The sequence below is a fragment of the Amphibalanus amphitrite genome, unplaced genomic scaffold (assembly GCF_019059575.1).
Source record: "Amphibalanus amphitrite isolate SeventyFive unplaced genomic scaffold, NRLGWU_Aamphi_draft 000001F_arrow, whole genome shotgun sequence".
In the NCBI taxonomy this organism is placed as follows: domain Eukaryota; kingdom Metazoa; phylum Arthropoda; class Thecostraca; order Balanomorpha; family Balanidae; genus Amphibalanus; species Amphibalanus amphitrite.
Window position 1 is genome coordinate 1858570 of NW_024881499.1, and position 17224 is coordinate 1875793.

Below are 17224 nucleotides of genomic sequence, written 5' to 3' on the forward strand. Positions count from 1 at the left end.
GACGGACGAACACAGGACGGGGCCGAGCCCGAGCAAGGCGGGCCGAGAGCTAACATCCGAAAGTCGCCCTTTCAGCGATTGTTTGATATTCTTCGGTGTGATAAAAAAAACATGCGCCTGGCAGCGACCTTGAGTTGGACCTCATCAGCTGATTTCATTTTGTCTTTGTTGCGCCATTTGTCGAAAAACGTTGAAAAAGTGTTAAAGAAACTTGCGCTATTTTAACTGTAATAATTCCTATGACGTCATCCCATTTAACCAATGAAATATGAGTTGTTTATGCGCTGTTTGTCGATATTTTACAAGTTAAGCAAAATAATATTCTAAGTTTACAATTTTAATTGCATTTCTTAACACCATTTATTATTGAAGGTAATAAAAGCCTTTTAAAAACCTCAACTTATGACAGTTTTGTGACGTCATACTTTACTGCAGAAAATAGGGTCACAGAGCGCACCAAATCCACTAATTTCCGGAGCAATCTATTCACAAACGTATGGCGGCTGCCTTTTTACGTTTTTGCGTTATTTCATTTTCATATTGTCGTAGGGACTTGTGTGTATAAGATATCTATATTGTAAGTTGTTTGGATTGGTAACGTGGAAGTTAGTGTGATCATCGTGGACAGGTTTTGGCCTTTCTCTTCTCATGCCAGGTTTTCGCCATATTTATATCTGAAGTGCAAAGTCGATCAGATAAACTATTTTCAAAACTCAGTAGGCGGAACTATGGTCAAGCGTACCCATTTTCGGGAACGCATTTTCGTTCCCATGTTTGGGAACGATAAACCCAAATATGGGAACGCCATGTAGGCATTATTTAAAACAAGAAAAAGAACCGTTAAATGACGTCCAAAAAATATAAAACGATCGTGAACCGCCTGATATTTGTCGCAATATTGTTGGGAAAGAGTTTGATATTGTAAGGCCCATCGTAGTTTAAAATCGTTCCCCTATTTCTAAAGCAGTCCATCATCTGGGCCGCGAGCCCAAATTTGGGAACGCTCTCGTACACTGGCGCTGCAAGCGTTCCTTATTATGGGAACGGCGTACCCATAATTGGGAACGATTTCACCGACGCCTTTCAGGGGCTCTTTTCATTAACAAGCATCACGTCCAACGCCGCAAATTATTGTTAACGCAACAATCATCAGATGACCTTTCCGGCAAGACCATCGCATGTTTCGCCCGGTCTTCTGCGCTTTTATTCCCGTCGATCTCGCAGCGGGCACGCCCCCCTCTGCAGGATTACGTAATTCACAACGCTCAGCGATGTTCAACAAGGTCTTCCATACCTATATCCACCGTCCGTGCCGAGGGTGGAGACATGTCAAGCACCTGTCTGTTTATCACCGATAGTTGACGAGTACAAGGAAGTATCCAAAAATGGGAACGCTGAATATGTTACACCCTCAAAACACCTAGTCCCAATGAAAATCTAGTTTTTTCCTTTCTTAATGAGTGTAAGTGGCAAAAGGCCTGGTAGGATGGGCACGAGGGATGATCGAAATCAGCATAGAAATTATAAATAAGCCACACAGAGCGACCTATATAAGAGAAATTCCCCCAAAACGATCATGCTTAGAAACACGGAAGACAAAAACCACGCTCATGACGCTCCTTATAAAACAACGCTAAACAGCTAGCATCCAAATAAAATATGTCTTTCCGGGCTGATAAAATACAGCTGAATAATTTTCGACCACTTAAACTGAGTTTACAACAGTAGTTCGGAAAAATCACGCACGTTCTACGCGGTCGTCCGCCTCGACACCAAATGTCAACAATATTACCTCGGGACTGTCCGCGTGTTCGCTTGCATATGTCAGCATCTGGTGTCGCTAGTATGAAACTTCATAACCAGGCGAAAATTATTATACTTGACCTCAAAATGTAAAAAACGCTTAATTTTCCTTAAAATTGCATGTTAAATGTAGTGTAACCCATGTTTTCACCATTCCGTCATTTCAAAAAATCATTAAAAATATCATTCGACGGTCAATTTCCTTGTTCAACGGTCAGATTAAAGATAATTTAATAGAGATTTAGTAGATACTTAAATTAGCGTGCACTTTTTTGAGACGTGATGCACTAATGAGTTTTAGTGGGCAAACGGCCGAAAAATTACCTTCCGTTCTCATAAATGGGAACGCCCGTTCCCATATTTGGGAACTCCGTTCCCAAAAATGGGAACGTTCCTATATTTGGGTACTCATGACCATAGTTCCACCTACTGAACTCTCCAAGGTTTGCTTGTTGTAAGTATATACAGTATCATGTGAATGGCTTGATAAAGAAAGTAAAGGCTTGTTCAAGAAGTTCAATGATGATGTTTCTATTATGTTGCATTCCTATGTCAGTACATACTATATTGACATGAAGTATAATATTCAGGGGCGCCGCCACAGATTTTTGACTGGGGGGGACGGACTGACCGACTGAAAACCCTAAAATAGACATTCTTACCGTGGCTTTTTCGGTCCGACGTATTGAACGTTTAAAGCAAATATGCCACTTATAACAAAGGGTTTTAAACTGAAGTAACAGTTATGTAGCTTGAGCTGAGACAAGAATTAACAAATCAAGAGCTTTTATGGCCCAACGCTCAACCTAGCCAAAGATATCGGTATCGATTTTAGGTTTGAAGACTGAAGTCATTCCCATAGACTACACTTTGTCATTCCATTACCGAGGAATCCATTCCCTTACGGAAAAATGCTAGCCAATCAGCATTCAGCTGGTTTGAACTACGTAATACGAGTATGCTTGGTCAACGCGTAATCAGCTTCCGCTGCAATATAAGTAGCCTCTACGAAAGATGGAAAACAGTTCTTATGTAAAAATAAAATAAAATCCTCTTTGCAAATATTCATTACCTATGTTATTTTCTGACCATTTTAAGCATAAAAACTCATAACTGTGGCAAAACAACTGGTTTGAGGAAAGTAGTTTAGGTATGGCTATAGACCGATTTCCCACCAAGTACCTACCTATATACACATCCGATGTCCGATTCAGTTTGAAACGGCAAAACCTCCAGTGCTCTATCAGGCTATAATTGCTGATGTATGCCACTAATCTGATCGGTAATGCACATTGCATAGGAAATGCATATTACATACCCGCGTGGGGGAGGGGGCGTTGTATAGTAACAATCTGTGTTTTTGGGTTGTGCATGAATCGGCGCGAAGCGCCGCGAAAATTGGCAAAAAACATCAGGCAAAACTGCTCCAAAATATGGATTTTGCAGCCCGTGTAACAAGCTTGATACCAGAAAACCTTAGGTCAGGTCACCAGGTGAAGTAGTCAAGTCGCCTCAAAGTTTTGTTGTCCTCTCAACCGTATAGCTTATTTCTTAGAAGCTGGAAATTTAGTGTCGTGTGACTGCAGAACTGTGGGGTCGGAGCCGAAATCAGTCGGAGTTGATAGTTTTGGCTAGAGTTGGAGTTGAAGTCTTCGAAATTGTTCGGATTTTGACTTCGATGTCGGATTGGTTTAAAGTCATGCTCTCTTGGCTGGTTTGACGAAATATATTAGGCCCATTTTCGACCAGTCGTGTTATACGACACACATTGATCACGATCTCAAAAATCGGCAGTTCCGCGATAACAGGTCGGACAAGAGCTGGAGATTTTGTTGGCCGAGGTGTCAGGGGTCAGACCAATGCATGTAGGCCCACACGCCATATACTGAGTATGTAAACCTCCTGGACCCTCTCAGATTCGGCACCGTTCTATCTCTTCCATCCTCAGGACAGTCAAATCCTTCTCCTCCACGCCGCAACCCCCCTGCTCCGGGCTGGATGGGCAACTATCCCATGCGGAATGGCTCCACTGGAGCTATAGTCCTTTGCCGGGTGCAGTGAATGCCAGTGGGCTGGGCCGCCTGTTCAATTGGTCGGGTTCAGCCCAATTGTGGGTCACTGGGGTGGCTGCCCAGACCAATGTCTCCCACTAATTCTTTCATCCTTCCGGCTCTGAAATGGTCTCATTGGACAGACGGGCCTAAGCAAATTTCGGGTATGGATAACAACCAGTAAAACGCCTTTTGGGGCGACCAACGGAGCGAGCGAGAGGGTGGGCCTTGCACGTGCGAAATTGCAAGGGGGTACCTCCAACTAACTTGTGCACTGCACCCTACTAACCGGTCCCTAACGATGTGCCAAATTTGAGCGCAATCGGCCTAGCCGTTCTCGAGCTCTGGTCTGGAAGCGGCACCCTGCACGTGCGCACGTGCAAAATGGGTCCCAACTGACTTTTGCACGGTACCCTACTAACCGGTCCCTAACCATGTATCATATTTCAGCACAATCGGTTCAGCCGTTCTCGAGATCTGGAATCGACCCCTGCACGTTCGCACGTGCAGCAGCACCCCAATTGTAGCACATGAATGTGCATTGCCTAGTGGGTACCTACCTATACATGCCAACTTTCTTTGCCAAAATTGTTACAAAACTGACACCTCTTCATTTTTTACGTGGCACGTGCATAAGGGGTCATGCACATGCATCGGGAATAGTCCAACACTTGTTAGAAGGTATAAAGCTACCCTACCGAAAATTATGGCATGTAATTCGGTCAAGTGGCTGCTGAGATATAAGCCTCGCAAAAGCGTGCCGGCCGCTCACACTCAGTAATTTCCGTTATCTACGAAAGACTAAGCTCGCTTCGCTCGCTCCGTAATGAGTTTGGGGGGGACGTCCCCCTTCCATTCTGAGAGTGGGGGGGACGCGTCCCCCCCGTCCCCCCCGGTGGCGGCGCCCATGATTCGTAGGTAGTTATCCGTCAGCATAATTTCATGAAAACATATGGCGAGTGCAGCATAGTCGGTTCAGTCTTCAATATCAAACTTGCGGTCAAAGTGCCCTGTTTTAAGTAGTGCCTCCATGATTTCTGCATGCCTAGTTCTTACATTTAATGATGGAATTACTCAGGAAAGGAGAGCTGCTGAAATAATTTAAACCTTAAACTTGATATGAAACGCAATACCTTCTGCCAGTGTTTTTCCATGTTTTTAGAGAAAGAGAAGTTGCTTCAGCTTCTAGTCAAAATGGATGCTAATAAATGGGTCAGGGTGGCTGCTTAGTGCTTAGTAATTCTAAGGCCTGAAAATGACATTCATCATTTTTCAGTGGTAGAATTTGTGATAAATGTGAAGATGAAGTCTGAGTAGATAAAAGCAATCTAACCTTACCTACCGACCTACTAACCTTCAGCCTACCAGCCTACAACCTACAACCTACCAACATCCATTCCCAGTGTCCCAAAATATTTCAATTTGGGTGGGAAACAACATCCAAATAAAAATCATTTTGCACTCTCATCTCTAATATCTAAAAGCAATTTCCCACTCCCAGCCTTACTGAGAATAAGCATTTGCATTGGTCATTTTACATAGGTATTACATTTTACCTCACTTTCATTTTACATATTACATTTTACCTCACTGTATAGAAATGTATGCCATAGATCTCTTTTCCACTCTTTTTGACTGGTAAATTTTCCATTCTTATCCCCCTTTTTGGAGAGGAATTTTCCATCTGACAGCCAAGCCAAATCACAATTTTGGGACACTGTACATTCCACTCAGACTACTAAGAGACTTCATCTTCACATATACTGATTATGCTACTATATGCATTTTTACATGTCCTGGGTATTAAATACCTAGTTGCTTATTAGTGTAGTTAATTTTTCATTAATTAGTGTAATAAGAATATAATTGAGATATCAGCTAGCTGAATCCCAATCTTTGAGTAATCTTTGAGCAAAACTCCTTTTTCTCTACCTATGCTGCTAATGTTACAGTTGTGTCAGATATAATGCTTAAATGGGCATCACTTTCCTTAATTTATTGGTAACTCTTAATAGGTAATTTTAGGATACCAGAGCCATTCTAACCATGCACTGTCATAGGGCTAATGACTAATGTTAAAATTCTAAGTGGCACTGTCATAGGACTAATGTTAAAATTCTAAGTTGTTGGTAGGACTGGGACCCTAACAACCCTACCTACCTATATAAAACTCATGATGTTAAAACAATGAGCAAAATATAATGATAATATAGTTTTGTCCCCTCCCCTGTTCCCCTCTCTTACACATCTTTTCTTTGCTCCATATGATATTCTGCCCCTTCTCATATGCTGTCTGATCTGTCTCCCTCCCCTCAACCTCTGAGCGGAGACCTCCCTCGCCTGTACCATCTGACAGTGACCTTCCCAGTTCCCTGCTTTGCTGTCTGACAGGTGACCTCCCACCGTACTGTACAGTGTGACCAGTGACCTCCCTGCTGCTATACAGTCTGACCGGCGCACCCTCCCGCACCCTCAGTGGTCAGTCAGCAGCGGAAGCAGCGATGTACGCCGGCGCGCGCGGTGAGACCAACCCGAACGTGTCGTGGCTGGGCAGCCGCGGCGTGTGGCTCAGCTACATCGTGGGCGTGACGGCGCTGCACCTGGCGCTGCTGGCCGTGCCCGTCATCAGCGTGGCTACCGCCTGGACGCTCACCAACGTCATTCACAACGCTGTGAGTGAGCCGGAGCCGGGGCGCGGGGGGGGAGAGGGGGAGCGTTTGGGATTGAAAGAGTGAAGAGAGGGGAATGCGCGAGGGAATAGGAGGGGGTGAATGAGTTGAGTGGAAGGGGATTAGTTAGAATGGAATATTGGTAGGGTGTGATTGTAGGCCATCGTGGGGGGGGGGGGGAAGGAATGGAGGGGGCGATGTATGTTAGGGAGACTGAGAAGATAGATTATTGGCGTATGTAATTTAAGAATACTGTCCTTTTACTGGCTTTGTTTCATTTGTTACGCGTTAGACTCGTTATTTTTTCTACACCGGGTCTTCCGGTCTCGATAATTCACCGCCACCGTCTGACCTTTGCGCCCTCGTTACCGTTTTACCGTGTGTTTGTGCCCGTGATTGCCGGCTGCTGTGGTATGCTGCCCCTGGGGGCGGTACGTGCCCCGGCCGTAAGCTGTTTGTACGCCATCTCTCTGATTGTTGACCTCACCGCCGACCGTGTGCCGTGGCACGTGCTCCAACTACCGAGCGCCGTGATTGACCCCTGTCCGCCGGTCTGGGCCGGGCCGGCCCGGTGAGCGGTCAGATGGTCCGGGACCCTGACCCTGGTGTGGCTGTCCGGGACCGTGGTGTGGCTGTCCGGGACCGTGGTGTGGCTGTCCGTGATCCTGGGGCTTTCGGTGACCCTGATCTGATGGTCCGTGACCCTGACCCTGCTGGGACGGTCCATGACCCTGGGGCTGTCGGTGACCCTGACCCTGGTGTGACGGTCCGGGACCCTGACCTTGGTGTGACGGTCCGGGACCGTGGTGTGGCTGTCCGTGACCCTAGTGTGGCTGTCCGTGACCCTGGGACTGTCCATGACCCTGAGACTTTCGGTGACCCTGGCCCTGATCTGATGGTCCGTGACCCTGACCCTGGTGTGACGGTCCGTGACCCTGGGACTGTCCGTAACCCTGACCCTGATATGACGGCCCGTGATCCCTGGTGTTACGGTCCGTGACCCTGGTGTGGCTGTCCGTAAGTTGCCCTGGTGTGACGGTCCGGGACCCTAGTGTGGCTGTCCGTGACCCTGGGACTGTCCACGACCTCAGTCGGCCGCCGAGCTGGCCTGGTCGGGCCGGCCGTCGCGCGCTGATGGCTGAGATTAGCCCGTTACCGGCACCTGTGACTTTAATTCCTCCTGACACGACGCTGATCCGGCAAACGGTCCCGGGTAGACGGCACCGGCGGACGGCCGGATGGCCGGACGGCGCACGGCTAGGCGGACGGGGAGGGCCGGCTGGAGTCACAGATACTTGCCTGTTTTTTTTTTGCATTTGCTTCCAGGCTGTTGTGGATTGCGTCACATTGTCCAGTGCATTGTGAAATGTTGAAAAAAAAACATTACATTATTTTGACTGAGCTCAAATTTAGAAAGGTTGCCGCGCCTTGGATTGTTTGAGTAGGTAATGGTTTGTTCAAGAATTACGGCGGGTTATGGCGGACGAAAACACCAAAACTGCAGTGGGGGACTCGATGAACTGAAGGGCTTTGCTGCAGGCTTGGGTGGACTGAAATATGGCGCTGGGGGCTTTGAACCGTGCCCAGGGACTGACGCAGATGACCAGTTTGATGCATGTCGACATGGTTAGCTGGCGCAGTGAGTGAGTCCGGTACTGTCGGACCCCTATATGAGCTACACATTAAATCAGCATCGCTCGGCATCACACAATAAAAGCAGTCTGTTGTAACGATGCACCTCCCTTCACAGCCGCTGACCAGTGGGGAGCGTTGGGCGATGGTCGGTTTGTTCATACACCACCAATGTCCCGTAATCTGCGCCGCGTCTCACCCTCCCCGCCCTCCCCGCAGATCAACTTTTGGCTGATGCACAGCGTGAAGGGCGCCCCGTGGGAAACGGGCGACCAGGGCGGCTGTACGACCCTGTCTCACTGGGAACAGATTGACGGCGGACGGCAGAACACCCCTACCAAGACGTTCCTCATCACCATACCGGTGGCGCTGTGAGTACAGTACCGGGGGAGGGGGGGGGACGGCAGAACACCCCCACCAAGACCTTCCTCATCACCATACCGGTGGCACTGTGAGTACAGTACCGGGGGAGGGGGGGGGGACGGCAGAACACCCCCACCAAGACGTTCCTCATCACCATACCGGTGGCGCTGTGAGTATACAGTATATACCGGGGGGGGGGGAGGGAGGAGAGCAGCGGCAGCGGCTGGCAGGCTCGGAGAGAAGGAGAGAGCACCTGCAGAGGGAGGGGAGAGGGGGGAGACAGCGGCTGGCGGGCTCTGAGACGGGTACGGGAAAAACGACGGTCGGGATGGGGCAGTGAGATAGTTACTTATTACTGAGTAACCGGTGAATTACTGGGCCCCTTCTGCAGCGTATCAGACGATATCGTGTTTCGTCTTTGGCCGCGGGTGTGATGAGTATCGATATCATATCGGTTTCGGTTTCGTCAGGGGTTCAGCCGCGAACAGCTGAGGGTGCGCTGTCATTAACTTGAAAGTAATTATACCTACCATTTTTACTCGGTGTCAGTGGCGGCTGTGATTGCCCTGCCTACTTTATTCTACCCCCATGACGCAATCGCAGTTGCTGGGGTCACTGCCCCGGCCTCCCCGCCGCTCCTGACTCCCCGTCCCTCCCCCCCCCCCCAGGTTTATCCTGGCCAGCTTCTACACTGCCTACGACACGTCTCACTTCGTGGTCAACTTCGTCAGCCTGCTGTTCGGCCTGGTGCCCAAGCTGCCCTTCTTCAACAAACGGAGGCCGCTGGGCGTCGATGACGACTGATGGTGACGTCACACAGTGATGACGTCAGACGGAAAGACTGGCGGTGGCGGCAGGCGGCCCGGCCGGGTCCGATTCTACCCGTGTTCTCGACTAGGGCGCGGCGAAGGGCCCCGTTGAGCTCTGTGTTATGTTGTGCTGTTCGTGGTCCAGGTTCCACTCCATCCCCGGGAAGGTGAGGGGACGGACTGTAGACAGATGACCCGTAGCGAGCTGGTCTAGCGGGAGGTGCTGGTGTCGTACATTGTCAGCGCTCGTCGTGGCCTTCTTCCGGACAGGTCAAGGGCGGATCTAGGGGAACGTTTTGGGGGGGGTCACCAGTCGGCCGACATGCCAGGTCTGATGAATGAATTCTGACGACCGGGGGGGGGGGGTAGGGAGCGAGTATGTCGAGATCCAATGACATTTGATCTTCGTCGTTTCTGAGTTGAAGTTTTATCGTAAGTCACTCGGCTCAGTAGTTTTAGTTAGTGAAACCCACCTATAGAGGAGCGTCGCCACGGATTTTTTTACTGGGGGGGGGGGGCGGATCGACCGACTTAAAAACCCAGAAGTAGTAGATATAGTTACCTCACTTATGCATTAGTCTAATGCCCAATGCATTAGTAGCATACAGTCACGATCTGTCTTATTGACCTGTGTATGAATCGGCGGCGCGAAGCGCCGCAAAAATTTGAAAAAGTTGTCAAAACACAGCTCTAAAACACAAATATTACAACCCTTTTAGCATGCTAGTACAAGCCGGAGTTCCTTCACAGTGCACATATGAATTCCGATTCAATTTGACACGGTTGGTGTTATTACAGTCACGATCTCTCTTATTGATTGGTGTATAAATCGGCGGCGCGAAGCGCCGAGAACATTTGCAAAAGAATGTGTCAAAACACAGCTCCGCTCCAAAACACAAATTTTACCACCCTTTTAGCATGGCAGTACAAGCCGGAGTTTCTTCACAGTACACATATGAATTCTGATTCAATTTGACACGGTTGGTTTATGTAATTACAGTCACGATTTCATATTGACCTGTACGTATGTACATGAATCGGCGGCGCGAAGCGCCGCGAAAAATTTGCAAAAACATTTGTCAAAACACAGAGGGGGTCTCCTCTCTACAGAGGACCACCGATCTCTACTGCGGGCCTCCTCTTTTCACAGGGCCTCTTAACTACAGAAGGCTTCCTCTCTACAGAGGGCTTCCTCTCTACTGAGGGTCTCTCCCTTTCAGAGGGCCTCCTTTACAGAGGACCTCCTCTCTTCAAAGAGCCAGAGGACCTCATCTCTGCAAAGGGCTTCCTCTCTTCAGAGGGCCTCTTCTCTACAGAGAGCCTCCTTTCTTCAGAGGGCCTTCTCTCTACAGCGGGTCTCCTCTCTTCAGAGGGCCTTCTGCATTCAGGCGGTCTCCTTTCCACAGAGGGTCTCCTCTACAGAGGGCCTCCTACCTACTGAGGAGTCAGAGGGGCCGACACAGACACTAGCGGTTATTCACTGGAGGCCCCAGGAAGTAAGAAGGGCCCTAGCTGTCAGGCTGGTCAGAGTGCCCTGAATGTCCTGACGTGATTTTTGGGATTCCCGTGAATTTCTTTCGCCTCCGACGTGATTTTGACCTGCCAGGGCCCAGGGGCACTAAAAATAAAACAAACAAAATAAAAAAATGGAAATAGGACATCACCAAAATTAAGTGGCCGAAATCCGTTGAGTTTTTAATTTTGCGTATAGGTAGGGGCACCACGAATTAAATTCATGACCATCCCCTTGGAGTTTTCCTGGATCATCCCCTGGTGCTCGCACGGTTGAGACAAAAATGAGTAAGATTCTGGCCTTCAATACGCCTTTTCACGCAACACGATCCAGAAAAACAAAGGTATTAGCTCAGAAGTGTTTGACATGTGATTTTGAGCATGCAAGACGGCGTCTATAGCGCATTTAGGTCTTCGGCTTTTGGGGGGGGTCAAATGACCCTCTCAGACCTTTTGGGGGGGGTCATGACCCCGTGGACCCCCCCCAGGATCCGCCACTGGGACAGGTGCGTAGATTGTCGGTCCGGAGTTGTGAAGGAGGCCCGCAGCTCCCGATGGCTGACTGTAATGGTTGATTACTGACTGAATTTCTGGCTCGGCGGTGATGTGTCGTGGAGGAGTCGTCCAGAGTGGACACTCGGCCGCCTTTATGCCCGCTGCCGTGGACGGTATACTGAAATCAGTCGGCCCGTAACACCCCGTAACACCCTGCCGGTCTGGGACTATGTGATGTACGACGGACACATGCACTGTATCGAGACTCGCCGCCCGGTGCCGGTTCGCTGTGTAAATGCTGTAACCTATTGAGCGAGTGTGAACACGCCTCTTGTCTCTCCTTTGTTCAGGTCGAAACAGAGGTGACATGAGCGCGAGGTGCGGTCTTTGAGCACTCTCCGTAGCCACCTGTTCTCTTATCCAGCTGTCCGTTGGCGCTGTCGAGCTGTTAGCGTGCCACCATCTCCCGGGGGCCCTCTATGTGCCGGAGGCTGCTGCGGGCCGTGTGTGTTCGGCCCCGTGTGTGTGCGTTGTGAGGACTGTCGCGGCCCGTGTGTGTCCCAACTGACTGTGCCTCGGGCCGAGTGTGTGCGCAAGGGGACTGGGGCGGCCGGTGGTGTGCTCCAGGGGACTGAAGTGGTCTGCCTCTGGCCCGTATGTGTTCCGAGGGGCTGTCGCGGCCCATGTGTGTCCCAAGGGACCGTCGTGACCCGTCTCTCGACCCCGTGTGTGCTGAGAGGCTGTCGCGGCCGATGGTGTGCGACTGTGGTGCCGCTGTGATATTGAGTCGGACGGCGCCGCGCCGGTGACTGGTTCGGCCCCGTACGGCGCCCGGCGGGCTCTCCGTGCGGTGAGGATTGTTTAGTGTGTGGGAGGCCGCTCTTATAGGCTCCGGCTGGGGCTCCGGCGCCGCTGGGATGTCGCTGTGTAGACGGATTGTCGTCAGCGCACTGCAGGAGCGCGGGGCGTGTGCGACGGTGAAATGATTATTATATGGTACCGATGACTGGACGGTTCGCCCGAACTGCTAGACGATCTGACACTCGTGGATGCGTTCTGGGTTATAAAGAGCACCTATGATTCTCCAAGCTCTGTATTGGCACGGTTTCAGATCGACGGTCGTGGAACAAATGAACTCATGACAGAGAAAGGAACGAACGCGTCAGTCTCTGACGTCCCTCTCCGACCCACGGCGTCTGGCTGCCCTTGCGGGCGGCTCGGGACGCGGGATTGGATGGGGACGAGCACATATTCTACCGTACGATCGGAGCGGGCTGAAACCGCGGAACACAGCAGCGGAGTGGGTGATTGTGCGGCGGAGCCCGACGGTGGCGCCGCCTATACGGTATGTACACGCGGCGGCCGTCCCAGGTGTCGCCTCGGTCGAGTGGGCGCTGCGCTGGGCTGACCGCCGCCGCCGGAGTTATTGAGCAGCAGGCGCTGGGCCGTCAGCCGGCGACTGAAACAGACGCACCGATGGCGTCAGGCGAGACGATTGCCCTGGGACCGGGCCGGGCCGGATGGCGCCGCCACCGGCCGACAGCCGACACCGGCAAATAACAAACGGTGTGGGCCGGGTCCGCGCGGGCCTCGGCAAACACACAGCTCCCGGGCGGACGGGCCGGCCGCGCAAATGGCACCATTTTTATTCATTACTCTCAGACTGCGGGCGGCAGTGACGGGAGCCGGACGGCGGCGAAAAATCCGAGAGCCGGTGTCATTGCCACCGCTCCCACCCGGCAACGGGCGCTCCCTGATGAGCTCCGCTGCCCTCCCTCTCCCCGGCACTCACCCCTTCACCGGCCGGCCTCGTTCATGATCTTGGGCAGGCCGAGCAGCGAGTTGATGAGCTCCGAGTTGCGTTTCTGCGCGCCCAGGGCGCTGGCGGGGCGGGCCAGGCGCAGGATTCGGCCGGCCAGCTCACCGATCATCTGCCGGCAAACCGGTGACGTGTCACAGTACAGGGCGGACGGCCGTCCATTCAGCCACCCTTCCTCGCATCCTCATATCCAGCAGCGACACAGTCCTGCCGTTTGGTCCATTTGAAAACTCATATCCCCCATCTCCGTGTCTATTTTCGTCCCCTTCACCTTTCCCACTCCACCCCGTATTTTCCGTTATCCCGCTGCGGCCCATGTGGCCAGTCTCGGACCGGCCGGCGGTCTCAGACGGTCGGCCGCTCATACAGTATCCAGAGCAATCGGTCGGAACTGCACGGGCCATAGCGGGCCCAAGTTGGTCGCTGGGGCGGGCCGGCGGCGTTTGGACCCGGCGTCCTCCGGCCCGCCGCGGCGCCGGGCGTTTGGACACACCCGGCCAGACAGGGCCCTGGGGAGAGCGCCGGTCGCCGCCGGCCCGACGCACCGAACCGCGATTGGATGGAGGGAGATGGCGACAGAATCTGGCCCTCGGCGAGTGACCGGCCATTGATTTCATCGGTAGGTAATGTTCATGTTAACTCATGCCCAGTTATTCTTGTGTCCAATATGTAACAGCCAACAAATGATCCCATATTACTTAACAAACTTTAGGTTGGCTAAGCAATGTTTGAAACATATTAAATCAAACCCACCGCAATAACTACAACTAGGCATCTTCTCCAAAGGTCGTATGCTCCGGTTCCGCATGGCTAGGTGACATTTTGTGAACAGATTGCTTCCCGCCGCACCGGCAGACAGAGCACAGCCCTTCCGTTTCCGTCTCTGCGGAGCCAGACATCTACATATTGGAGCGGTTTCGTCCCTCATCAGGTAGCTATGGGAGCCGCTGTGTCCCCCTGTTATACCTCGTCCCTCTCTGCGCGGACGGCGGACGGCCGCTGTTGTCCCCCGATGCCATCTGGGTACGGCCGGCCGGGGCGGGCGGAGCACGGCCGCTCCCAGGACAGGTACACCGCCCCACCCCGAGTCCGCGACAAACGACACCCCGCCGGCCGGGAATGTCTACGGGCGCGGCCAGAAACCTGAGCAGCTCATTATTCCGGCTCGGGCCGCCAGCGACAGATTTACTCAGCGACTCTATTAGGCCGGTAATTGCAGGCACATTAGATGAGAAGGAAACGCTAAAATGCCGTCGTAATTTTGTCAGGCCCCGATTGTCGATATAGTGATTGCTGGGTATGTGTGGGTGGGTATGGTTTTGTGGTGCTTGGACTGAATAAGAGTCGACTGAAGCCCTGATTGCTCAGCATCAATGAAACCCTGGAACTCTAGATGAATGACGCAAAGTATCGTCTGATCGAACATAATATAAGTGGCAAAAACTAAAATTAGACATCTGCACAAAATCTTGTTTGTCTGGAGGTAAATGACAGGTAAGTACCATGCATGACGGAATCTGGGCATAAACGTCAGATGAATAGGCCTAAACGTCGAGAGCCCTGTACTGCATATCAGTAAGATACCTACGGCAAATTACAACAATCTCGAGTCATGAAGATAAATATTTTCGGGAAGTATTTATAGCTGTGGATCGGTCTTGACACAAATAGATGCACGATTTTCTGGAATGAGTGACCTGTATCGACCAGTCGAACAACTGGCTGGCCGGCATGGTCGATACCGTCAACAGGAAACGTTTTTACGGTCCGTTTACGGTCAGACGAGCACAGCCGAAACTGCAGGATAAACACCGGAACCGGACTGACTATCGCTGACTGCTGACCGCCTGACTACTGACTGCTGACTGCTTCTGACTGACCACTGACCACTTACTGACTGAGCACTGAACGCTGACCGCTGAGCCGAATACCACTGGTTACCAACTCTGTGAGCAGCGACTACTGATCACGCTGGAAGCCGGCTTCCCGTGACCGAATCGAGCTGCCGGCCGGTGACCAATTTACACGGTCACCAAACTTCATTCATGTTCTATCCAATTCCATGTAAGCTCTCATCCAAGACTTCGCAGAGCTCACGCAAACCTAGACTTTAACCATGACCCCGCTGTTTTGTCAGCTTTGTTATGGGGCAAGGTCTGGCTCAATTAATTGCCTACAGCTTGAGCTATTCAACAGGCTCCTTTGGCTTTCCTAGCCTTTGAGCTCGGCCTGGGTCCGCTCATTCAACAGTCCCAGCCCCGGCTACACTACACCAGGGCGAGCGGTCGCCCAGATTAGTTGCATATTTCGCCGCCCCCACACGTGGTCCTCAGCAAATCGTCATCCCTGGCTTACTCGGAAATCGGAATCCCCGGAACGAGTGACCACTGGGAAATCACAGGACCGAAAACAGGTACCCGAACAGGACGGAAAATTTCAGCCGTCCGGTCTTTGACCTTTGGCCTAGTATTTAACCATAAAGGTCAACGAAGGTATCATTGAAGCTCGAGGCGGGAAATGCGAGCGGAACATTTGACTGTGTCAACGCCTGGTTACAACTTACAATGGCAATGGGTACAGTGAACAGATTCCCTAGAAAATACCCACACCTAAACTGTCAGTAAATACAACCCAACTGACGGCTTTCAAGAGTTGGAATGGACACCTGGCACACATTAATGAGAGCCTCTGGACTGTTGACGATTTTATATTTCAGCGCCGCCTGTGTAGGTATTTTCCACCCTCCGAAATTTACATTCGTGTGGTGTCCTTTGGCGATTTCTATTTTTTGGCAGTCGCTGAGCGGATCAGCGGCCAGGGACAGTCACCCCGCTAGCGGCCGGGGGCGGGCGGCCACCCCGCCTGACCCGCTGACCGGGGCGGCCTGACCCGCTGACCAGGACGGTCACCCCGCCTGGCCCGCTGACCGTGGCGGCCACCCCGCCTGACCTGCTGACCGGGGGCGGGCGGCCACCCCGCCTGACCCGCTGACCGGGGCGGCCACAACGCCTGACCTGCTGACCGGGGGCGGGCGGCCACCCCCGCCTGACCCGCTGACCGGCGTGGCCACCCCGCCTGGCCCGCTGACCAGGGCGGCCACCCCCTCCTGACCCGCTGACCGGGGGCGGGCGGCCACCCCGCCTGGCCCGCTGACTGGGGTGGCCACCCCGCCTGACCCGCTGACCGGCGCTGACGCCCTGTGACGCCACCGTGTCACCGGAGCGGCGCCGCTGAGCCAGCCACGGTGAGGTCCGCTGACTTTTTACCGCACCACCGCCGGCGGGTTCATTGACTGGCGTCGGCAGCGGCTCAGCGACGGCGCTTTTTGGGCGGCCGGCAGCCAACAGGTCGGCAGCCGGCAGCTCAGCTACGCTCCGCGAGCGGCGTCTTTGAACAGCCGCCACCGGGACCGACCGCGGGCGGACGGGCGACCCGAGACGCTTGATATGCGGGCCACAAGCGCGTCCTCACCGCTCGCGACTAATTCGGATGACAGGTCGGGTTCTCGAGCGTGGCACTTACATATGATGCGTGTCACGAGAAGGCGCTCGGCTGAACGTGTTCCGAGAAAAAAGGTGTCGTCCGTTTCTCCAGAGACAGATTGAATTTGGCTGAGCCGAGAATCTCAACTCGGTCCGCGGCAAAGAGCACCACAAGAGTCGGCATGCCGGCCGTAAGCCATACGGATTTGGTCCAGCTCTGCCTCCTGAAGATAATAGTCTAGCCGGAAGATATTCATTGCTTGGCTTGACGTTTCCTGCCGATTTTATATTACAAGGAACAATATAAACGAAAATTAACGCCGTAGGTTTCGCACACCAGCGTTCATTTCTCATGAGATTCATGCTTAAATTACGAGGCTGAGCCATTGAAATGCCGCAAGCACTGACATTTAGGCCTTATCTATAGCGAGCTAACTCAAATGACTCCCTCAAGTCTCGGTACGGTGGCGAATTTCTGCCAAATTCACTGACCGCCACTGATCCACCAATACCGTCCGTATCTACCTGTTCTGACCTCAGTTCGAGCACGTGTCGCATCAGCCGGCGTCGCAGCCTCTCTGACTGAATC

At 52.2% G+C, this 17224-nt stretch overlaps 2 protein-coding genes across 5 annotated transcripts in view; one reads left to right on the forward strand and one right to left on the reverse strand.

Moving 5' to 3' along the window:
- Positions 1–469: 469 nt before the first annotated feature.
- Positions 470–12422, forward strand: LOC122387979 (ORM1-like protein 2). 2 transcript variants are annotated; one of them, XM_043378819.1, is made up of 6 exons: positions 485–710; positions 2236–2257; positions 6331–6526; positions 8375–8526; positions 9187–9597; positions 11346–12422. In XM_043378819.1, the coding sequence occupies exons 3-5, from the start codon at positions 6356–6358 to the stop codon at positions 9320–9322; spliced, it is 459 nt and encodes a 152-aa protein (XP_043234754.1). In that variant the 5' UTR covers positions 485–710; positions 2236–2257; positions 6331–6355; the 3' UTR covers positions 9323–9597; positions 11346–12422. The 2 variants fall into 2 exon arrangements, with proteins under 2 accessions (XP_043234668.1, XP_043234754.1); XM_043378733.1 differs by lacking the exon at positions 2236–2257 and having other exon boundaries at positions 470–577.
- Positions 12410–17224, reverse strand: part of LOC122388103 (pigment-dispersing hormone type 1-like) — a 90569-nt gene continuing 85754 nt past the window's right edge. For all 3 annotated transcript variants that reach the window (XM_043379015.1, XM_043378930.1, XM_043379095.1), the window contains 2 exons: positions 13127–13265; positions 12410–12793 (listed from right to left, as the gene is read on the reverse strand). In XM_043379015.1, coding sequence (XP_043234950.1) covers positions 13131–13265 — 135 coding nt within the window. In that variant the 3' untranslated portion in view covers positions 12410–12793; positions 13127–13130. The remainder of the gene's footprint in view (positions 12794–13126; positions 13266–17224) is intronic.